General features: G+C 42.8%; 2 protein-coding genes across 34 annotated transcripts in view; one reads left to right on the plus strand and one right to left on the minus strand.

Moving 5' to 3' along the window:
* Positions 1-46: 46 nt before the first annotated feature.
* On the minus strand, positions 47-22,044 carry LYRM1 (LYR motif containing 1). 13 transcript variants are annotated; one of them, XM_086692878.1, is made up of 4 exons: positions 21,902-22,044; positions 6,873-7,032; positions 2,217-2,309; positions 47-1,085 (listed from the first exon to the last, which is right to left on the minus strand). In XM_086692878.1, the coding sequence occupies exons 2-4, from the start codon at positions 7,029-7,031 to the stop codon at positions 969-971; spliced, it is 369 nt and encodes a 122-aa protein (XP_086549004.1). In that variant the 5' UTR covers position 7,032; positions 21,902-22,044; the 3' UTR covers positions 47-968. The 13 variants fall into 13 exon arrangements, with proteins under 13 accessions (XP_086549004.1, XP_086549003.1, XP_086549006.1 ...); XM_086692877.1 differs by lacking the exon at positions 21,902-22,044 and adding an exon at positions 21,374-21,395; XM_086692880.1 differs by lacking the exon at positions 21,902-22,044 and adding an exon at positions 21,051-21,185 and having other exon boundaries at positions 6,873-7,021.
* The window catches only part of DCUN1D3 (defective in cullin neddylation 1 domain containing 3), a 42,186-nt gene continuing 39,714 nt past the window's right edge, over positions 21,063-23,534 (plus strand). For 11 of the 21 annotated variants that reach the window (XM_086692852.1, XM_086692860.1, XM_086692856.1 and 8 more), the window contains exons 1-2: positions 21,512-21,704; positions 23,351-23,451. The gene's annotated coding sequence lies outside the window, so the exon portion shown is untranslated. Of the gene's footprint in view, positions 21,175-21,474; positions 21,705-21,774; positions 22,007-23,350; positions 23,452-23,534 lie in introns of those variants that run through there. The other 10 variants (XM_086692863.1, XM_086692870.1, XM_086692867.1 and 7 more) reach the window with 5 other exon arrangements.

The raw sequence follows: 23,534 nt of genomic DNA on the forward strand, positions 1-23,534 counted from the left end.
TGAGGGTCTCAGAGCCATTTTGGAAAAGAATACAGAGAGACCAAAATCGATGAAAATTTGTTTTTATTGGTGATGCTCATCGTCTTTGGAAGTCAGAAGGAATGTTAACAAGGTGTGTGTGACTTGCCATGGGATTCCACACATGCAGGAGTATAAATCCTTTGTGTTTTGATTCCTCTTTGTGCCACTGCTGTTTAGACATAATTTGAAAACCAGCTTGGCCCTTGTACTTCCTAATTATGTTAAGATAAAATATTCATAATGAATGCAGTATGAGTTTCAAGTAAGCCTTTCAAATCCTAAGTGGATCCTAAGTAATCACAGGCTTTAAGATAAAGTAAACATACGCATTTACCTAAGACAAGTACTTTTACGTATGTATATGGCAGGGGCAGGGTGTCATGTAAAATTTCCATGAAAAACCACGATAAATCCAATGATGCACTTTTTAAGGGTAGTTTATCTGGAAACTGGGATGGTCAAAAGACAGCAAAACATATACAAAGAAGCCCACTTTTAAGCAAACCTTTGTTTTTTAAGCAAAAATTCGGGAGAAAGAAGCCAAAAAATATTCTGAAGGCAGTGTAGTTTTATGGTAGCTATGAAGACTTTCAGCAGCTGGCTGATTTCTTCCTATCAGCTGACATGACTGGCAAATGACATTTCCATGAAAATCTTTGTCATCCTTATCTTCCTTCTACAGGCCTTGGCCTTGTTTCCAAAGATGCTTCAGTGAGGGTATATAAGGTCCATGACCTCTAGGGTTAGTGTCATCCACTTTAGGCAACAAGACCCTGATGAAGTGTCAGGAGGAGTGAGCACAGATCTTGGGGTGAATACCAATATTTTAGAGGTTTTTAAGAAGATATTTAAATTTTTACCCCTAATCGAAGAGAAGGGTTTCATCATCTGGTTTACATTCAAGATCTAGTCGGCTCATCATTCTGAGAAATAAATTTTCTTCTGGGTTAGGAAATCTCATCATGAGACTTGAGATATACTGGTTTGGAAAGTTTCCTCAGTTTTTCCTGGCTTCGAAGTCCCCGGCCTCGTAGTGGGGTAAGGCCCATTGGAGGCAGATGAATCTGAATAGGAAGAATAAGAATAATGATAATATTAAGAATTATAATCACCAGAGCAGCTTATTCATTGAGGATTTACTAAGTACCGTGCTCCCTGCTAAGCACTAAATCTACGCTGACTCATTAATCCTTAAAATCCTTACACACATTAATCCTTACAATAATCTCATAAGGAATTAGATAATATTTATAGATGAGACAATGGAGGCTCAGAAGTTAAATAACTTGCTCAATCTTATATACACATTAAGTGGTAGAGCCAAGATTTGCATTCCAGAGCACATTCCAGAGCTTGTGCTCTTCTTTGTCATACTGCCTGCATGGAAGGAACAATGACCACAGATCACATGGTGAGATGAGAATCCAAAGAAGGCGAGAAAAAAAGTTTGGGTAGACAAAGCTATTCCGCACAGAGTGGAAAACTGGGAGTAATCTAAATGCCTACTAAAGAGCTGCTGGGTAAATTATGGTATATTCTTGTAACAGGATCCAGTGGCAACCATTTAAAAAGATGGGAGGCAGAGATGGCCAGGACAGATGACATAAACTAAGTAAGCAGCAAACAGTATGTCCAGGATCCCATGTACTTTAAGAAAACGTAGGTACACGAATATAGAAAAAAAGACAAGATATTACCAAACTATTAGGTTGAGTCAATACCGGGTAAAATTGCTGTTTTTGTATTATAGGTTAAGAGTAGAATATTGGCAGTTTCATATAGTGCAACCGAACAGTTACAGTGGTTACTTCCACAGGGTGAGAATTTTGGACCATTTTCACTTTCTACCTCATGCACTCTTTTAATGCTATTAACAACAAACCTTACTTTTATTATAAGGAAAATAAAAATACTTCCATAAAAAAGGTGAAAGTCAAAAAGAGAAAGCTATCTAAATATGGGCTAGCTTTCCCTTCTATATGTGGGAAAGTTGTATGAGTAGGAGAAATCAGGCATTCATTGACATTTTAGCTTGTTGTGATGGGTTGGCGGCATGCAAGGATAGCTTACTTCCAACATGCCTCCCACAGAAGCTCTAGACTGCTCGACAAACACTGGCCCTCTTGGTACACGTTCTTGGAAATAACTGGGTTGGTGAGGAGAAGTACCCGCCACATGTTAACTGTCACACTTACTGGCCGTGGATAAGGAATCTGGTAATGCAGTCCAATTTCAATCCTTGCTGTGCATTCATCTATACACTGTTTAATCAGATCTGTGTCTGTGAGCTATTAAAAGAGGAAAACATGTGAGGTTCTTAGCATCTTTCTAATGCTCCTTATGTAGAGGTGTACATCATCTTCAACTTTCTCAGCTCACCAGCCAGTAAATTCAATGCTGATACTTTGAAAAATCAAAAGCAATTTAGTATAAAATTTACTGTGGATTAAACTTTTTAAAAAATTATGGCAATAGGTAATACCTGCACACAGTAAAACATTATTCAAATAACACAAAAGGATATAATATAAAAACAAAGTCTCCTTTTTACCCCTCTCTCAGTTCCCCCTTCTCAAGGACCACAATTATTGGCAGTGTTTGTCCTCCCAGGGATATTCTATGTAGATAAAAGCATATGTGTATATATACACTTTTTTTTTCCTTACACACAATAGCTCTCTTTGTTCTGAACTTTGCTTTTTCCCCTAACAATGTGTAGCTCCTTTTATATTTACACAGAGAGCTGCCCATTCTTTTTTTTTTTTTTTAATGTTTATTTATTTTTGAGAGAGAGAGAAAGAGAGAGAGAGAGAGAGAGAGAGAGACAGAGCATGGGCAGGTGAGGGGCAGACAGAGAGGGAGACACGGAATCCAAAGTAGGCTCCAGGCTCCGAGCTGTCAGCACAGTGCTCGACGCGGGGCTCGAACCCAAGAACCATGAGATCACGACCTGAGCCAAAGTCGGACGCTTAACTGACTGAGCCACCCAGGCGCCCCAGAGAGCTGCCCATTCTTTCTAAGAGCTGCACAAAATTCAAACATAAGGCCGTGTTATAATTTAATCAGTCTTTTCCTGATGGATATTTAGGTTATTTCCAGTTTTTTTCCATTATAAACAATTCTGTTATGGATCCCACTAAAGTTGTTTTTGGCTTACACGCAAATATATCTAAAAGATAAATTCCTAGAGAACTGCTGGGTTAAAGGGTGTATGTTCATGCATGTTTAATTCTTTCAGATATTCCCTCTAGATTCAAATTACCCTCTAAGAGTGTACCAATTTATAGTCCCACCAACACCCTGATGAGAATGCTTCTCCACTTTCTCTCCATGTGGATCAAACTTGAACCCAACTGTTTCAGCAAGTGCTGTCCAGAAACCCCCCAAGTAAGATATTGGAGAATGATCCACTTCTTATTTTGAACTGTAAACTGCCTTGTTCACTGGTAAGGGGAAGAAATGGCTTTTTAAATTCCCAAATAGTCAAATTGTGGTAGTCCAGTTTCAAGTAAAGGGATGACAAATTCATTCTAAAAAACAGAACACCAGGTAGAAGGGGAGAAACCCTTACATTTCAAGGATGGAAAATGAGTCAACATGTGGCTCTGCTAAGAGTTTGCAAGTGGGCCTCAAAGCAGAGCTGGGATTGCACCAGTCCCAGATGACACCCACAGTGACGTCTGGGCCAGCAAGGCTTGGAAATTCCAAGGGCGTGCCTATTCTATGGCACCTTTTGGAACAGAGAAGAGTTCTAGGAACTGCAGTGCACAGAACTACAGCTGGGTCCCCTGGGGCAGAGGGTCTGCTTTCTGACCTCTGCTTCTCAGAAGCTGTTGCTCTGATGTCCACATTGGGAATAGATTTCCATGTTCCCATTTGCCCATTAGGATTCAGAACAATTCATGAGATACCTCTGAATTATTATTAAAAACTCACAGCAAGTGGAGTTCTAAGAAACGACTTAAGTCTGCGTAAGGGACTGGGGAGAAAGAAGCCCGTCATAAAGATAACGTATGGTTAAGGGGGCTGAGGGCTCCTGGGACTGCAGCTGTCCATTTGAACAATCTGGGTTAGAGCACTCCAAATTCAGTCATTCATTGGCTGCCTTCATGATTCTGCTATATCCACATACCATTTATACTAACATTAAGCTTTCTCTTTAAATGTACTGTCGGGGCGCCTGGGTGGCGCAGTCGGTTAAGCGTCCGACTTCAGCCAGGTCACGATCTCGCAGTCCGTGGGTTCGAGCCCCGCGTCGGGCTCTGGGCTGATGGCTCAGAGCCTGGAGCCTGTTTCCGATTCTGTGTCTCCCTCTCTCTCTGCCCCTCCCCCGTTCATGCTCTGTCTCTCTCTGTCCCAAAAGTAAATAAATGTTGAAAAAAAAAAATTTAAAAAAAAAAATGTACTGTCTCCTAAGCATAATATTTGTGGCGTTATCTGATATGCTATTTTCTAACACATGGCAAAATACGTATCTTAAAAACCCATGTACCTTCTCCCCAGACACAACAAAATAATTTTATTTATGTCACATCACTGGCACATACACTTCCCTCTGACTCACACCACACTGGGCCAGCCCAAGCTGAGGCAAAGGATTGATTACTGCCATAACTGAAAACCCTAAGGGCCTTGATCAGTCCTCACATGAGTGAGCCTGAAAAGGTTTACTGGGCACATCCTGCTATGATATCTCTCCAGCACCGGGCTAGACACTGTGAGGCCATGATTCTTGCCTTCAACTATCAAGGTTATTACCTGGGCAGAACAACTCTGATGCATAAAGCTACAGAAAAGGCATGGAGGCATGTAATCAACAGGGCAGTGACTGCTGCAGACTGCTCTAGAGGAGTTCAGAATAGGTCACTGTCACAGGGTTGAGTGAAGGCTCATGAATTTAGTGACAACCACAAGGCAGGTCCCATGGGATATATAAGAAAGTATAAGACATTGTCTCTTTGCTCGAGGAAGTGGCAGTCTGGTTGGGGAGACCACACCAACATAAATGAAACAAACAAGAAGGAATGTGACCAACTACATAGGGACAGGCATAGGTTATAGTGGTCTCCCAACTTTTTGATTATTTACTGCTTTCAGTAAAAATTTCTGAGCCCATAGCTCCTATACATGTACTCATACTGATTTATAAAATATATTAATAAGTGCATTAAATACATCAAAAACCTTATAAGTATACACCAAATACACATTTTAATTTTTTTTTATTTTTTAAAATTTATTTTTTTAGTAATCTCTACACATAGTGTGGGGCTCAAACTCACAACCCCGAGATCAAGAGTCACATGCTCTCCCAGCTGAGCCAGCAAGGCACCCCATGAACAGACATTTTTAAAGGATGCAATAAAAAATAAAGAGAAATAGCACTTGCAGTATTTTATTTCCATTTCTCAGAGAACTGTTTAAGGACTTCATTGGGCATATACATTGTGATGTGTGGCATGGAAAAGTTTGGAGAAGCTGGAGGAAGGCCGGAAAGGCAGAAGCTTCATGAGCAGGTTGGTTTTATGAAGCAGACAGGATTCAGATTCCAAGATGGGGAAGATAGTGTCGTTTGGGAGGGTTTCTTTGTAGTGCTTACCCCAATTGTAATTTTTGAAATTTCTTACCATCTAACTCTGAAACATCTTTGAGGGATCCTGTCTTGGTTTTGCTCATTTTATGTCCTCAACATCTAGTCCAATGTTTGGCACATGGTGGGCACTCAAATACTTGCTGAATGAAAGAATGAGAGCAGAGAGTTGCAGAGTGGTGATGGGAGCTATGGCAGAAATAGGCAAGCTGGAGAGGGGAGGCATCCTGGTGGAAAGAGGTGCTCTGCTTTGGATCGTTATACTTGGTGTAAGGCCCTTCAGGAGGCTGGTGAGGGGCTGAGGCTGGGTTTTCAGATGTGGGAGCTGAAACCATAAAGTGGTTGCACAGTCTCTGGGCCTCAGTGCAGAGGGCTGACTTTCAGAGGATCCTTACAGCTGGCAGGAGGGTGTGTGGCAGGAGGGTGTGTCCAAAAGGACACAGAGACAGGGGTCAGAGAGGAAAAGTAAAGAGAGTGGATTGTTAGGAAGTGTCATGAGGGGAACAGTGACAGCATTGACTTCATGAGATCAGTGAGAAGGAGGCAAGGAAAGTAAGAAGCAGAAAGCTTCTTTCCATGCTTAGTGCCAGGCAGTCTTTGTAAGGAGCTAAGAGCCAATGCTTTATAGTCTGTGGGATGGGTCACATCAAGCCTCTTACAAATGGTTTTTGGCTCCCTGATGTGTAGGTGTGCAGTTCCGTTAAACTACTTAATGGAGGCACTTTCTTACCCAATTCTGTGGTCTCAAAGGGCAAACTCACTCTGCTAGCCAAAGAGGCTTGAGTTCAGAGTGAAGTTGTGAAGGGAACCCTGTGTCTTTATCCTATTCTCTTTCTTCTGAATGGGTTTATACTTAGAGGCCTTGAATAGTTTATGAGTTGAAGAAAAAAAAAAAAGTTTCACTATGCACCTCCTGTGGGAGGGGCCAGGAACAGGCACAGTGATTTCGAACTGCTCCTCCCCTGAAAACCCTCACTGGCCTGGCTCCTGTCACCTGGCTCATGGGGTCTTACAAGGACGAGGATGCTAAGACACTGACAGGCTGGACTGAGACCTGAAACAAATGACGGGAGGAACCCAGGCTGGGCTCTGCTTCCCAGTAGTTGGGCAAGCTAGCTGGGCCGTGCCTCTGAGCCCTTCCTGCCCCACACTCTGCCACTGTGACCTGTGCTGCTCAGTCCTCTCAATTTTAGGACGAAAAAGAACAAGTATCACAAGACACTGCCCTCCTCCTTACAGTTTCCAATTGGGGCCTACTTACATTTTTGTTTTTCTGGAACAGCGTTCTGGCTTCATTTAATATGTACTGTTTTTCTTTAATGGTGTCTTCCATCTGCCCTGATGCCGCCTGCCATTTCCTCACAAGCCTGAAAATTCTGCGGTAGAGGCCAAGAACTTCTTGTCGTGTTGCTGTTGTCATCCTCAGACCTACCAAAATAGAAGAGGGGAAATTTGCATGAAAATTCAATTTGACAGTAGGCAGCTAGGCAGATGTACATTTTTTTTAATCAAGCTTTTTAATTAGTCTGGAAATAATTGCTCTTTCTCAACAGATCTGTTTGGTAGCATTGCCAGAATGTGCTATAGGAACACCAGATCTCTCTCAGCCGTGCTAGTATATCACCCCATGGTTCAGAGTTCATGTTTGCTACGATGGCAATTTTTACAAATATGGCAAACCAAAATTCAAATTTACTATATTTTAAAGCAGTAAATTCTTTACCAGAATATCTTGGGAATGATGCTTTTAGTGTGTATTTTTATAAGATTGCAGTACTTACCAGAGTGCCTGGAAAAGGCACATTTTGAAAAAATAATTTACGTTTATTTATTCTAAGAGCGCGCATGTGCGAGCATGAGCAGAAAAGAGAAAAAGATAGAGGGAGAGAGAATCCCAAGCACGCTCTGTCCTGTCAACATGGAGCCTGATGTGGGGCTAAAACCCATAAACTGTGAGATCATGACCTGAGCCGAAATCAAGAGTCAGATGCTCAACCAACTGAGCCACCCAGGTGCCCCAAATAACTAAAATTTCTAGTTAAGTAACTTGAGTTTAATGCAGGGATCTCAAATTCAAGCACATCCAGGGTCTGGCAGGTAACAAAATGAGGGAACCTGGCTAGGTAGAGACAATGGCCAGGAGAGGACATCCCCCCGCCCCCCGAAAAGGTACAGTTGCTACTCAGTATCAGGCAGCTACTGCCATGGAGAAATGAGGGCCTAGGAATGCCAGATTTCCTCATAGTTTAACAGTAGGTAGCAATCCATATTTTTTAAATGTGAAATCTCAAGACACTAATTCATTCTTTTCGAAAGTGTGAGTATCATGAAAGCCAAACACATTGAGTCTGCAGGCTCAATTCTACCCAGAGGCTGGCAGGTTGCAACCTCTCTTTTAGTTCATCATAACCTTGTTGAAAATATTTCTCAAAATTGTTGGTCTGCTTCCTTTTCCATGTGAGAACCATACAGTAAGTATAACGGAAGATCTTGCTGATGATGACTAAAGAGCTTGTGGCCTCTTTGGGTTTTTACTCTGAAACATCAGTTTTAATTTCAGGAAACTTGGCTAAGTGAGTCCCAACCTAAGTATATTCCCAAAGCTAAATGCATTCATTCATTCATTCATTTAGAGAGAGAGAGAGAGAGTGAGTGGGAGGGGCAGAGACAGAGATACAGAATCTGAAGGAGGCTCCAGGCTCTGAGCTGTCAGCACAGAGCCCAACGTGACCCATGGACCATGAGATCATGACCTGAGCTGAAGTCAGATGTCTGACCAACTGAGGCATCTAGACACCCCTATATGCATTAAAAAAATTAAATTCCTGTCATTTTTATTTTTATTATGAAATATTTCAGATATACAAAAAGATATAGAGAATATAATTAAACAGCCATATATTCACAATGGATCTTAAATAAATTATATATATACCCCTACTGTATCCCTTCCAGTCAAATTTCCCTTCCTCTGTGCTAGAAGGAACCACTGTGCTGAACTTATTAATCTTCTCACACATATCTTTACACTTAACATTCTATAGTATTGCTTAGCAAGTTTACAAACCTTATACAGCTGACCCTTGAACAATATGGGGCATAGGAGCACTGACCTCCACGTAGTCAAAAATCTACAATAACTTTTGACTCCCCAAAACTTTACTAATAGCCTACTGTTGACATGAAGCCTTACTGAGAACATAAGCAGTCAATGAACACATATGTATGTATATGTATCATATACTATATTCTTACAATGAAATATGCTAGAGAAAGGAAAATGTTAAGAAAATCATGAGGAAAAGAAAATACATTTATAGTACTGTTCTGTATTTGCAAAAGAAATCTGTGTCTAAGTGGACCTGCATAATTCAAACCCATGTTGTTTAAGGGTCAACTCTCTATGTAAAAGGTATTATGTCCTTCTGCAACTTGCTTTTTTTGCTCATGTTTGTATGATTCACCGATGTTGTTACATGTAACCCTAGCTCATATATTCTCAATACTGCAATTCAGTCCCAGTATATTGTCTCTTCTCCTGCTAATGTTCTAATGATGGGACATTAGGTGTTTTCCTTTTCTTTCTCTTTTTACTTATGCAAAAACTTCAGACTATGTCTTTACTATTTACTACTATATCTAAAAGAAATTCAGGGAAGACAGAAAAAAGAAGTCTCAAAACTAGAGGATTCTGATTAGTCACATTTTAGAGAATGAATATATTGTACGGTCTTTAACAAAAGGGTAGGCTGGGAAGACAAGAACACATCTGGTGAGTAGCAGGGCCAGGCACTGGAACACCTCACGAGTACTGGGCTTTCCTCAAACAGGCTCATCAGGATGGGGAAGTAGGCTGCTCACTGCCCTTTGAGAAGAGGACCCATTTCCAACTCAAGGTGGAGGTGTAACATACGGAGACTGTATGCTTTAGGGTGGGCCTGAGCTCCTGAGGACTTGGGCAGCTAAATGCAGATGGGAGCTGGGAAGAGTGAGTTCATCTAGAAGTTCTAAGTACCTGCAAGGAATTTACCTTAGAATTTCTTTTGAATAGGATTGCCTCCCTGCCCCCTGACCCTGGTGACCTTTCTTAAGCAATGAGTAATGAACCAAGGCTTAATCACTTGCTGAAAAGGTTGAAAGCACTGCTTCACCCAATTCAAAGTTAAGATGAAAGTTATAATCAACACCAATTCTGATGTCCATGGATACCTCACAGAAAAAAATGCTTAGAAGAAATTCATAAAAACCAGGAGAGAACATCATCCTTTGTGGCTAATCGTAATAAAAACCCATGAGATGATGACTTTTCCTGGTAAGGAAACAGGTTTCTGAGTTTCTGGTTCTCCCTAAAACTCCATGATTTCATATGAAAATACGTGAGTCAGTTCCTGTGAGGGGCATAGAGTCTGTAACTACGATTAATGATTGCTTCACTTCCTTAACAGATGAAACGTCTCTGACTGCATGACACTTGAGGAAAGTGACGGAGGTATGGCATATTAAAGCAGTAGCAACCTTCTCCAAAGCCTTTGTTTTTTTTCTACTACTCGAAAGAGCCACAACTTCAAACTGTAACTGGTCATATGCCATAATCGGATACACAAGCCCTGCAATTAGGGTACTCAAGGTCATAGGCAATACCAACAATCAGTACTTAATAGGTCTATTTTCAAAACACTTTAATTAACGTATACAGTGTTTTGAAAACTAATCCTGAAAGGGAGATTGATATCGCCCTCTCCACCATCAGGTGACCCAGAAAACCCAAGTCTGAAAGATTTCCGGAGAAGGGTCTAAGGCTGTATTCCCCATTGTGCACTATTAGCAAGTCTAGCTTAACAACACTTCCCAGTCTTCAGAGAATAGGCAAGAAAAGAAAAATGCCTCCTTTGTTGTTTTCTTACTGGATTTCTTTCGGTTCTTTGAGGGAATCACATTTTTCTTACTGTAGGTAGGGGTATACATGCATGCTGTTCCCTCTTTCTAGAAGGCTCTTTCCTGACCCTCTCTCTTTTACCTGACCAACCCCTACTCATCCTTCAATTCCCAGTGAAAACCTGGACACCTCAGAGAATCCTTCTCCCTCCTGTCACCACATGCACTGGGTCAGGTCTGTTGAACCTTCCCATGGATTCTTGAATTTCTTCTTTGTGGTACTTACCACTCAAGTAATTATGGTTTGTTAGTGCCTGTCTTCTCCCAATTGATCCTTACGTTTATGGGGACAGTTACGACATCCATCTTATTTACTGCTCAATTCTTGGCACTTACCCAGGTCTGTAATTGGTGTTCCACAAATGCTGAATAAATAAAAATATCTCATGATACAGAAAGCTTGGGATTCTAGAAACAAAACTGACCATATAAAAAATTTTTTTTCCAAGCTCTTTCCCCTTTGGTTTATATTTTTGTCTTTGTTCCTAGGAAGCAACCTGTTTAGAAAAAGTGCTTTTTCCCTAAGAGTGTTCCTTCCTATGGATTCAATGACTTGAAACCAACATTTATTCCTCCGGAACTATCAATGATTTCTCACTACTGATGCAAGGCTGAGATGGCTCTTTTCTTTACTAGTTTCATGGGTTGATCCAATGTACTGAGGTCTGCTGGGATTTTCCCACAGGCAACATGAGAAATATCAAATTATTTAGAGGACCACATTTTTAAAAAAGATTTTATTTTTAAGTAATCTCTACACTCAACATGGGGATCGAACTCACAACCTTGAGATCAAAAGGTGCAGGCTCCACTGACTGAGCCAGCCAGGTGCTCCTAGAGGACCACAACTGAACCAGTCTCACTCAACTGGCCATGAAATCTACTCTTACAGAATTTTTAAAGTTTTATAACTTTGATTATGAGATTGACATTTGGTCAAACTGTTTCACTTTACTTCCTTAACCCCAAAGCCCCAGAATGAGGAAAGGTAAGAGATATGAAGTGTTCCTGGGAGGAAATGTGACTAGAAACTGGCCTTTTCTTCTTCTTCTTTTAATGTTTATTTTGAAAGCGAGAGAGAGAGAGAGAGAGAGAGAGCGCGTGCGCGCACGTGAGCAGGGGAGGGGCAGAGAGGGAGAGGGACTCCCAGACTCCGTGCTGTCAGCAGAGATCCTGACACCAGGCTCTATCTTACCAACCTGATCTCACTATCATGACTTCAGCCGAAATCAAGAGCTGGATGTTTAACCAACTGAGCCACCCAGGTGCCTCGAAATTGGCCGTTTCTTAAAATCGTACCCCATACATACATAGTACCAAGAAAAAATTCACAACTAAGCATCTTCCAAGTGAAGCCTGGGCCACTAAGAAAAGGCTGATAAATGTTGCTGCTAGTGTGGTTTGGTCTCTGGTCACAGTTGGGAGAAGTTTTCCCGACAGCAGGTGTCCCAAAGATTGGTTGGGGAGGTTATTTTTTGGATGTACAAGTATTTTATAATGTACTGTAATAGCCTATCAAACTCATAATAGCATGATTTTGATTTCACAGCAATAATATAGAGCTTCTTTGAGATGAACGTATTATAAAAGTTTTTTTTAATGTTTATTTTGAGGGAGTGAGCATGCACAAGCAGGGGAGGGGCAACGAGAGATGGGGAGAGAGAAGGGGGGAGAGGGAGAGACAGAGAGAATCTCAAGCAGATTTGGTGCTTCACCACAGAGCTTGATGTGGGTGGGGCTCCAGCTCATGAACCGTGAGATCATGACCTGAGCTGAAATCACAAGTCAGACACTTAACCAATTGAGCCACCCAGGTGCCCCTGTATTAGAAAAGTTTTTAAAGCTGGCCTAAAATATGGGTAATAAGAGTAAAAATTGTGATGCAGAGTGTGAAATACACAAGTTTTAAAGCTACAGCTCTAAGGCACCCTGGCAGGGTCATGCCTTGGTGTTTATTCTATCATCCACTTACAATGCTTGCTTTCTGCTAGTTATCACACCCCACCTACTAGATACCTATTTGCTCCCAAGTTTTTCTGCGGCCCCCTTTTCTCTGCTTCTCTCCTAAGCCAGCTATTGATATTTTGCTATTTCATTGTGTCTTTTTCTTCACAGTCTCTGAATTCCTGCAGGGCTCAGACTGTTTTGCACATTAGAGTAATTATAATAATACTACACTTTGCTCTTACTAACTGTGCTAGAGGCTTTGCTAGGTGCTTTATGTATGTTAACTCCCCAAATCACAATTCTATAAGGTAGGTAACTACCATTACCCCTTTACAAAGCAGAAACCTGATGCAAAGAGAGGTTAAGTAACTTGCCCAAAGTCACATCAACTATATTAAGAGGTTAGGCTGGAGGCACCTCTCTGGCTCAGTCACCAGAGACTCATCTCAGGGCTGTGAGACAAGCCTCAAGTTGGTTGTAGACCTCACTTAAAAACAAAACAAAACAAAACAAAACAAAAAACAAAACAAAACAAAAAAACGGGGCATCTGGGTGGCTCAGTCGATTGGCATCCGACTTCAGCTCAGGTCATGATCTCATGGATTGTGAGTTCAAGCCCCGCGTGAGGCTCTATGCTGAAAGCTCAGAGCCTGGAGCCTGCCTCAGATTCTGTGTCTCCCCTCTCTCTCTGCACCTCACACACTCTCACTCTGTCTCTCAAAAATAAATAAACATTAAAAAAAAAAAAAAAAAGGTGAGGCCAGGATTCAAACCCAGACCCAGACAGTCTGGAGTCCAGCCCAAATGTTTAATCACTAAATAGGATGCTCAATCTCAGTAAATGTGGTTGAATGTCTGTTAACTGCTTTAAAGAGCTTGGCTAGTTTGTGACAAAGGGAACTCAATTTTATTCCCTTCCCACAAACAGCAAAAAACCATTGTTTTGCACCTTGATATGAATAACCTTTTAATAAGGTTTTCCATATGCCATCTGCCCTTGCCTTTTTTTTTTTTACATCTATTTATTTTGAGAGAGAGAGACTGTGAGCAGGGGAAGGGCAGAGAAAAGGAGGAGAGAGAATCCTAAGCAGTCAGTGTGAAGCCCAACTCGGTTCGAATTCATGACCTGAGCAGAAATCAAGAAATGGACACTTAACTGACTGAGCCACCCAGGCACACCGCCCGCCGCTCCTGACTTTTTTAAAAAGTTTACTTACTTATTTTGAGAGAGTAAGAGTGTACATGAGTGACTGGGGGAAGGGCAACTGCCCTTCCTTAATAATTGTGTTGCACATCAGCACCTTAAAAGATGCTGTGCACCTGGCAGGGCTGGGCTGCTCTTCCATTCGCTATGGCAACTCTGTTCCATCACTCCAAAAGGAGTGGACATCATAGAAGACTCACCAGGGCTCATTACAGTGCTACCACTCTGCAGGCCTTACTGGTCCCTCCCAAACATCTATCCTTTCAGTACCCACTGGGACCACACACAGGAGATTCTAGGGATACACAACCTTGATAAACAAGCAGCCTTAGTCCCTGCCTTCCTGAAGCTTACATTCTAGTGGCCAAGTAGATGACATACAAGAAGAACAATTTCTGATGGTGGTATGTGCTCTCTAGGAATGAAACAGTAATAGCATTCAAATGAACAGAGGCAGGGTTATTTTATTTTGGGTAGTTAGTGCCATTTGAGTCCTGAATGACATGAAGGAGCCTGAGCCTATTCAAGGGAAGAGTTAAGGGAAGGGTGGTTCAGGAAGAGGGTGGCAACCAACAAAGGCTAAGAGGTGGTAAACAAGTCAATGTTAATGCAGCAAGAACCTGTGGGGAAGGTGGGGCCACAGGTGAGCAGAAATCTAGGACAGGTTGGGAGCGTAGGCCCTGGAAAGGAGTTCAGCTTGTAATCTAAGAACAACAAAACAAAAGGAAGACATTGGCTGATTTTAAGCAAGCTGGAGTACCATGGTCTAATTTGCATTTATTCTATCCTTTAAAAAATTTTTAATGTTTTATTTTTTGAGACAGAGAGTGAGCAAAGGAGGGGCAGAGAGAGAGGGAGACACAGAATCCAAAGCAGGCTCCAGGCTCTGAGCGGTCAGCACAGACCTCCATGCAGGGCTCAAACCTGTGAACACAAGATTATGACCTGAGCTGAAGTTAGATGCTCAACTGACTGAGCCACCCAGATGCCCTTAATTTATATCTTTTAAAATGTGCTGGATTTGGGGGCACCTGGGTGGCTCAGTCAGTTGAGCATCCAACTCTTGATTTCATCTCAGGTCATGATCTCAAGGTTTGAGATTGAGCCCAATGTCAGGCTCCACAGCCCGATCCACAGTGTGGAACCTGCTTGGTATTTGCTCTCCCTTTTCTCTCCGCTCCTCCCCTGCTTGTACTTGTGCTTGCTCTCTCTCAAAACAAACAAACACTAAAAAAAAAAATGTGCTGGATTTCAAATTGTATCTTGCACATGGTGAAAAAAGTTTTGCCTAATGCCACCTAATTGACAGGAGATTTGGGATTAAGAGCCAATAAACCTAGATGATTATTTCCCTGACCAAGAGTTTTCCCATTTTTATTTTGGAGTCAGTAATGGGGCAGTAATTAATCTCCTAAAACCAAACGAAACACACCACCTACTCACTCTTCTACTCTGTGATGAGTGGAAATAGTGAAAGGTCTGGGTAGGTTCCAAGAACCCACTCTATACAGCACGTGTAGACACACGGCATGTTTAGGTTTGGCTTTTCAGGATGTCTGCGTGAAGATATGCTAGTATTAGGGGATTTATCCACTTCACCCTTTCTCCCACCTTTGGAAAGACCATCACAGCATGAACACTGAGGAGTTTAAGAGCAGAGATGAAAATTCCTTCTCCAGATGAAATTTATAGAAGTATGACTCTGGTCTCAGGAATGTCAAAATTCCCAGTGTTGGACTCTCATGAGGCTTTGCCTTCTACTTAAGAAAAAGTGTTGCAGTATAAACAAGGGACAGAAAAGGCAATGGGAATTAACTGACTTTCCAGCCCCAGGCAGAAGGAAAGACTCTTGCCATTCTTTCAGTATCTGCTCCTAGGTGGAATTTTTCTTTTTCTCATCATAACTAATGAATGTAATAGAGTTAAATTTCTCTCCCAAGTACTTTTATGATTGGGTGGGTGGTGGAGATTATGAAACTCACCCAAATGAAATCACTGTCTCATGTGTTCATTGTGCACCCATGCTGGCCGGTCCCTGTCCTGCTGCCCAATCTCCTTAGATCTGGCACCCCTTCTTTTTGCCAAATGAAGGTCCAAATTCACACAACTGAAATATTCTTTCTTTGCCTAGCTGTTGATTCTCATTCTTGGATTTCCATTACTTTTCATAGGGTGCCATCTTCATGCTGAAACAGGTTCAGTGACTCTGCTATGTGTACTCCAGGCACCTCCAGCACACTTGTATCATAAGTTCATTCTATTCTAGTGTAATTTTCTGGCTGGCTTACCTTTCTTCTTCCACTGTGTGTGTTTTGGGGAGGGAGAAAGAAGGTTGGGACTATGCCTCATTCATCACACTCTTAAGACTGGGCACAAAGTTGGAGCTTGAAATATATTTGTTAGAAGAATAATACATTTACACACAAAGAATAGTCACCAGTAATGTCCATTCTCATTCTGAAACACACAGTGGTATGTGGGCCAGGTTTCCCAAGTGAAGACCCTAGAACATTTAAAAAATACTAATTAACCCTCACAATGATGTTTTCAAGAGTGGTGCTGTGGGTGTCAGGTTTGGGGAGGAGGCCTTATCAGTTCCATCCTTACAGTTATAATAACGTAACCCATACTCTTAAGTTCTTTAAAAGCCAGTAAGTGTTGGTCCACTGGAATGAAATGATTTACTATGTTTTCATGAAGCTTAGAACCAAACATATAGAAAAAATATGGCTCGGACACATTTTCTCTTGGGAAAAAAAAAATCCTTCTTGGGAATAAGATCTATTGCAACCAAATGATCGGGGATCAAAACCAACCTCCAAAATTGTTATTTGGAACAAGCAAACAGATTTTCTTGCCCAGGAAAGCAGAGGACAGAATGATTGTCTTGGTTTTAGGCATTCAAAGTTTTTCCACATATGTAAGGAACAGAAGATAAAATGCAACTATTGAACAAATGGGTTCTGGAATGGTCAAAAGTGGGTTTCAATCCCGACTTCACTACATTGGTCAAGTCTTCCTGAGCCTCAGTTTCTGAAAAAGTGAAATGGGGTAACAATAGAACCCTCTTCAAAGAGTTGGGGTAAGGATTACTCATGAGATAATCCATGTAAATCACTTAGTATTGGGAGTTAACAAAGGCAAATGTTACCTAAATAGGAGGAAATAAAGGAGGAACAATGACGCCTCTTTTATCTATGCTAAGCTTTGTCTGCAGAGGTGGGAAAAGAAGCGTGTTGCCTGTTGGCAAATTTATTGCTTTGTGATACTGATGGATTTTCCTAAAGCTGTTTCCCTCTGATCATTAATAATCCCTGTACAGTAAAGGGCTATTGTTCTTCAGTATGAGCAAATAACCCCGTCAGATGCACTGCTTATCTTCAGACCACAGCACATACTTCTTACTGGAAATATAATGCAGGTGCCAACACTGAAGGCATGACCAGACTTCCTATTTTTCTTCCTTTATCTCTTACTCCTTGCTTATCCTTTGGCTTGTTTTTCTCCTACATCTCTTATATTTCCTACTTTCTGGTGTACACCCATATCCTATACAGTATCATCCTTACCCAAATCGAATAACCTTCAAGTTAAGCTGTGCCCCACACATCACTGCCCTCTATCCCCCACTCCTCTCAATTAACAGACAGGCAGACACACACACCCCACGGACTTGTTTCCTGTCCTGGATTCAGTTTTTGGTTACTAGAATCCAAAAAGGGAAGTGTAATGCCACACACTGTTCTGCAAATCTCAGGATATGCTTGTGTGGTGTACTTAATCATACCACAGCTATTCTCTGAAACAGCATCTTTTTACACAGAAAGTGACAATATGGTGTGTCAGAGATAGGAGGCAGGGAGTGGAAGGTAGATCGTGTTTTCATTTTACTTAAAGGAATAGAATTAGGTTAGGCCCTGTAATATGGGAAATCTCCAGAACACAGGGAAAAACCAAAAATACTGATGTCTGAAAGGCTTCTAAATTATCCAAAACAAAATCATATGAGGCAAGTATGCTCATTCTAAATATACCAGCATAGGAGCATACATAAGATTATACTTGTAAGGGGGAACTCCAATTAGGCTTTTGTAACCAAGAGAGATACAGCTCTTTTTCCCCTCAGACAGAAATTCTAAATGGAAACCAAGTTTCTGCCTTCAATTCAAAAGAAATGAAGTATTTGTTTCCTTATCAGCATATTTTAAGAGACAAAAGTAAGGGTCAGTCAGAGGGGGTAAGAACCAGTTAGCAGAAGTAGGATGAGGTGTTAGATGTGTGTGGGTGTGGGTGTGTGTGTGTGTGCTGGAAATAGATGAAAACTAGGTCAACGCTAAAAATCAACCCCAGTCATTCATTCATAACTACCCAGAATTTCACCCCTTCATAGGAACTAGGAAAGTCAGAGCAAGAAACACTTAAGTTTAAATTAGCATTTAAATCCTCCTTTGTGATAATTTCCTAGGGAAATGGATTAGGAAACTGACAAAAGGGCTTTGGTTATAACATTAGATACAGCTGGAGTTTTCTAGCACCTGACCCTTGATCCAACCATCTGATGAATAACCTCACGTTGAGTAGTGGTCCCTGCCTTCACAACAGTTTCCAAATACCCTCCACCTATCAAGTAACTACCAAATGAGCAACTTTTCTCATCTGCAGAGGCAACAGGGCTCCTTACCAGACAAAATCCCTTGACAGCAGGAGCAATGAATGTCCATCCTTATGTGTGTGGAACTATTTGCACCCAGAATACCTTCAAGCTCCTGCAGTTCAGTGCTGACCCACAGAATGTATTTCCTTTTTACTTTATTTATTTGTTTATTTATTTAGAGCATGAACAGGGAAGAGTGGCAGAGGGAGTTAGAATCTTAAGCAGGCTCTGTGCTCAGCGCTGAGCCTGACCCAGGGCTCAATCCCACGACCCTGAGATCATGACCTGAGCCAAAATCAAGAGTTGGATGCTCATCCAACTGAGCTATCCGGGCACCCCCACAGAATGTATTTCAATGATGGAAATATTCTATAACTGTGATGTCCAGCAGGGTAGCTAGCCACTGGCCACATGAAATATGGTGACTGCATCTGAGAAACTGGCATTTGAAAGTGTATTTAAGTACCTACATGTAAAAAATAAATAGCAACATGTAGCCAGTGGCTACTGGGGAACAGCACAGTTCAAGACCAAGAACTGCAAATCAAATGCCCACAAGGGTCAGGCAGACAGCTGAAAAGAGAGGAGGCCTTTGGCACTGAGCCACATACAAAGGGGTGGGGCGGTGGCGGGGAGAAGCTTTATTGGCTCCAGGTGTGTTGTCAGATTCTTTTTTCAATGAAGCTGAAAATCTGGATTTTGATGTCTAATTTTTAAATGTTGGCAAGTCAATTTTAAAAAGAATTTAAATTTAAATCATTTTGGGGGCTGAATGATATGTTTGTAGGCAATAGCTGTATTTCCATTTGCAATCTCTAATTTAGGCCAACCCCTTCAGCTCAAAGAAAAAGACCTTCTCCAATGAATGCCACTGCTGATCAGCAGCAGATCCAAGATTGAAACCCAGGCCTTCTGATACTTCTGATATTCTTTCTAGATTTTATGAGATTAACCATATCTAGATTGTGGCTGGCAGTGGCAGCATCAGCGGGACAAAAGCTCCTTTGTCAGAGCTGCTTAAGTCCGTGACTGATACCTTATGAATACAGTATTCCTACCTAGCTATAACCACATATTGGGCCCTTTGGGCAAAGCTCTATACTAGAAGCAAGACACAAAGAAGAAATAGCCCACAGGGGAGTCAGACATAACAATTAACAAGCAAAGTCAGGCTTGCTGTAATGGGACACAAATCACCTGCACACAAGTCCAAAAGCAATGACAGCTGGGGGAGGAAGGGAAGGAAGAGATTTGAGCCAGGGCTTAGAGGATGAATAGAAGCTGGCTGGTGGGTGAATGAGTCTCACGGATTATGAGAGTGAGTCTCACTATTGCAGGATATTAAGGGATCCTGCTTTTATCTCTGAGGCCTTATCTGTGTCAAGTCTCCTTTGCTGGCTTCTGTTCTTCTCCGGGGAATCTCTGAATGTCTCTAAAAACTCCTCTGTGTATTTTCTCTGGGACTTTTCCCCTGACTTGTATGTCTAACTTCTCCGACATCTTCACCTGGATGGTTAGTAGACTTATCGAACCTAGTATATTCAAGAGAACTTAGGATATTCCGTTCCAAACAGTTTCCCCTTAGTAGTCCTCCTTGGTTCCTCTTCCTCCCATACACTTCACACCCAATCAGGCATTAAGTCTTGCAAACTCTACTTCCAAAATGCATTCTGAATTTAATGATCGGCATTTCCACTGACAATACTTTTTGGCCTACTGTAACAGGGTCCTAACAGTTCTGACAACTTCTACCCTTCTCTGTCTAGCACCCAAGTGATTTTTTTTTAAATGTAAATCAGGTCAGGTCACTCCCCTTCTCAAAACCCTCAGGTAACACAACAGCCAAACCCTTACCTTGGGCTAAAATGCTGTGCTTGTTCAGGCCCTGGCATTTCTCCATCACAGACCACTTTGGCCCTTGTTTTTTCTGCTCCAGCAACCTGGCTTTCTCGCCGTTTCCTTCCTCAGAACCCTGTCGGTTGGCTCTTTTCTCCACCTAGACAGTCCATTCCCTAGCTTCTTTCTTTTCTCGAACCTCTGTGAAACCCGGCCTTCTCTGAAGAGCTCTACCCCATTTTAGAGTGGCCCTCCCCCCATCTTCTACCACTTCATCCGGTACTATTGTCTTACTTGCGGATATCTTCCTTCCTGATTTACATTTTAACTGTACATTTTAACTTTCTTCCGGACTCGAAGTCACCGAGCAAGGCCTCCGTTCTCGCTCTCATTTGTAAATCGAGGCAATAAGAAGCTAGTTCTCAGTATCCTAGAAAGTCTCCGTAGCTTGTACGGGCCCTCGTTTGGGTCAACCTTCCCCAGCTTGACGCCTCTCGCCCCAGAATAGCCCCTATTAATATCCTATTTATATTCGGGGATCCAAGCGATTCAGCAAAGTTTGAGATGGGCCCCAAATCGGCATCTCAGAGTCCCCAAACCAGGCCTTCCCTTCCTGGCCTTCGGGCCACTTCCCAAGGCAAGTTCTCGAGGCCAGGGGCGACGACACCGAGCCGCCCTCGCGAGGCAGGGGTCATACAAGCACGTCTCCTAGCAACGTCGCACCCCCGCCCCCACCCCATCCCTGCCCCTGGGGAGCCAACCCCTTCCCCCAGTCTCCCGCGCCAGGAGTCAGCGTCTCCATCCCCTACACTCACTCTGCGTCAGTCCTGCCTTCCCCCACCCACAGAAGCGCCGCAGCCTACCGCGGGCTAGGAGGAGGCGGCGCCAGGAGCCTAGCTGAGCCGCGGGCGACGGAGGTCGGGCAGGTCCGGTAGGCCAGGCCGGACCAAACCACCGGGAGGACCTCTGTGGGAGCATTAGTTCCAGGTCGGGAGTAGCCACGAGTCTCCCTTACACTTCATACTGTAGCCCATATTCCGCCGTATACAAACAATATAGCCAACTTCATCCTCTCCGTAGTTTCTCTTTACCCCTTCCGCTATCGTTCCCCCCACTCTAGTCAAAAAAATGGTCCAGTCCAGCACCTCCTAGCCCTCCCTCCTCGTCGCTAGGTCTTTGCCCTTACTTGGCTACAGCTTCGTGCGTCTTTGCGTACGTCGTGACGCAATCTTCCACCCGTTCCTCCCCGCCCCTCTTCAATTCTCCCTCCTGGAGTCGGCTGCCTGCGGGGTTACCGGAAGTGATGATGCAGGAGGCGATGGAGGGGGCGGGGTTTGGGGGCGGCTGCCGCCGGTGGGCCGCAGATGAAGAGGAGGCGGCGGCAGTGGTGGAAGAAGAGGCGGCGGCGGCGCGGGTAGGGAGCCTGGAAACGCGAGCGGGGATGGTAGGTGGTTTGGACCCGCCGGGCCGCCGTCGTTTCCAGAAAGGGTTTGACTGGAGGAACCTCTGGAGCAGCTGTGAGTTTGGGGGGGGGGGGCTTTTGAGGAAAAGGGGGGAGCATTGAGAGATGAAGGGGCGGGGGTTGGGTACCTTCGAGAAAAGGGGGTGGAAGGGGAGGAGTGGAAATCAGCGCCTTGTCTGGACTGGTCCCTTTGAGGAAGAGGCTGTGAGGGGAGCCTGTGGCGTGTCAGCCGCAGGGCTCAAGAAAACTTACCTACGGTCCCTGCCTCCCCACCGCCAGCACCCCTCAACCCAGGCCTGGGGATCTGGGGGCTGGAGCTGCCCTGGAGAGGGTGCAGACTCTGGTTCTATGCCCCGGGTAAGCGCCGTAAGGTAGGAGTCCAAGCGGGAGGTGGTGGGTGAATCTCCAGCTCCCTCTTCCCTCATTTCACTCCCCACCCCCATCCTTCTCTTTAATCATTAACAGCCCTGGAATTAAGGGGCTCAACCCTGAAGGCCTTTCTATGCACCTTTGCTACAAACGATAACCATCTGTGCCTGAGGTAATGGGGCTGGAAGCTTTGCCCGTGTCCTGTATAGGAAGTGGTACGGGGTGACAAATGTATTGTTTTTTTTCCATTCCCTTTCACCCCTTTTCTTCTCCCATATACACCCCTCGTTTCCACTTCAGTTCTCTGTGGCTAGGTGGTAATCATGGTGGTTTTTCTTTTTTCTTTCTTTTTTCCCCCCTTTATGTCACTTGGTACCTTGATTACCTCTTTCGAATTTGGTGTTCAGCCTCTATCCCAGATCTTACTGCAAGCTTTGTAATACTTCAGTTACAGGCTGTGTCACATTGGGAGTACCTCTCAATGCCTGGTAGCTCCAAATTAAGATGAGCATTTTCTCCTATGAATACTGGAATTCCTAAGGCCTTGCAAGGATTCCTAAATGGCATCATAGCCCAGGAATCAAAGTCTCTTGTTCTAAATACTTTATGTGTGAGGAATTTACATGTTGTCAACTCTTTCCAAAATGATTTGATGTTAGGCTAATTCTGGATTTCTGTGTTTCTCTCCACCCACACTTCATGATGCACTTCAGAGAACAGAAAACCCCATATTACTTTTTTGTTTCTGCAGTTGGACAATAGGTTTTTAATCTTTTTCTACATTTGTTGGTCACACAAGTCTTCAGTGGCACATATGATTTGTGCTGATTTCCATCTTATTTAGCTGATTCTTTGTGTATAGGTGGTCTTAAATGAGAAAATGTGGTGTGTTGTTTTAAAGAAGAATACAAACCAATAACGGATGTGCAAAAATTATTTGAACAAGGCAGATAATGACTGGAAAGATCTCTTTATGGATGTTCTCTTGGTTTAAAAAAAAAAATCACCAAGTAGTGCTCTTTTAGCTTGTCTTAGAAGTTTTAGAGTGAAATGTAAAAATTCCTATTTTGGTGTTGATATTTTCTTTGGAAATCTGTTGAATGTTGAACTGTGTTTTCTGAAGAACTTTAATAGATAGTGCCTAAATATTAGGGATCCTTTGATTAGAAAGTGTCCATAAATCCTGGCCCTCTATAACTGAGTTTATATGCATATTGCTAGGAGAATTATCATAACGGGTCCCATCCGACTCATTAGGGCTTTCAAGCCTGATAAAACAGAATATTTAATGCCTTGATTGTACAAGTAACAGCTTGTTTATGTGTTTCACAGAACTGTAACAAAAAGAATGACTACTTTTCTCACAATTGATTTGGAACCATTGTATAAAAAGTCCAAAATTCATTCATTCAGCAAGCATTATTGACGAGCAAGTAAGTGCTAGCCAGTATTTTGCATTCTGGGTGGGCAAAGGTGAACACAAGCATAAGGTCTGAGCTTTCATGGAGCTTACATT

This window comes from Puma concolor, chromosome E3 (genome assembly GCF_028749965.1).
Source record: "Puma concolor isolate L17-30 chromosome E3, mPumCon1.1.hap2, whole genome shotgun sequence".
Classification (NCBI taxonomy): domain Eukaryota; kingdom Metazoa; phylum Chordata; class Mammalia; order Carnivora; family Felidae; genus Puma; species Puma concolor.

Bases quoted from the DNA above. Each gene is read 5' to 3' on its own strand.
- LYRM1 (XM_025916815.2), bottom strand. From the start codon at position 21,165: ATGCTCCCACAGAGGTCCTCCCGGTGGTTTGGTCCGGCCTGGCCTACC. The intron at 7,040-21,002 runs GTGAGTGTAGGG...CTATTTTGGTAG, and splicing joins GAAGGCAGGACTGACGCAGA to GTCTGAGGATGACAACAGCA. The intron at 2,310-6,872 runs GTAAGTAGGCCC...CTCTTTTAATAG, and splicing joins TGTTCCAGAAAAACAAAAAT to CTCACAGACACAGATCTGAT.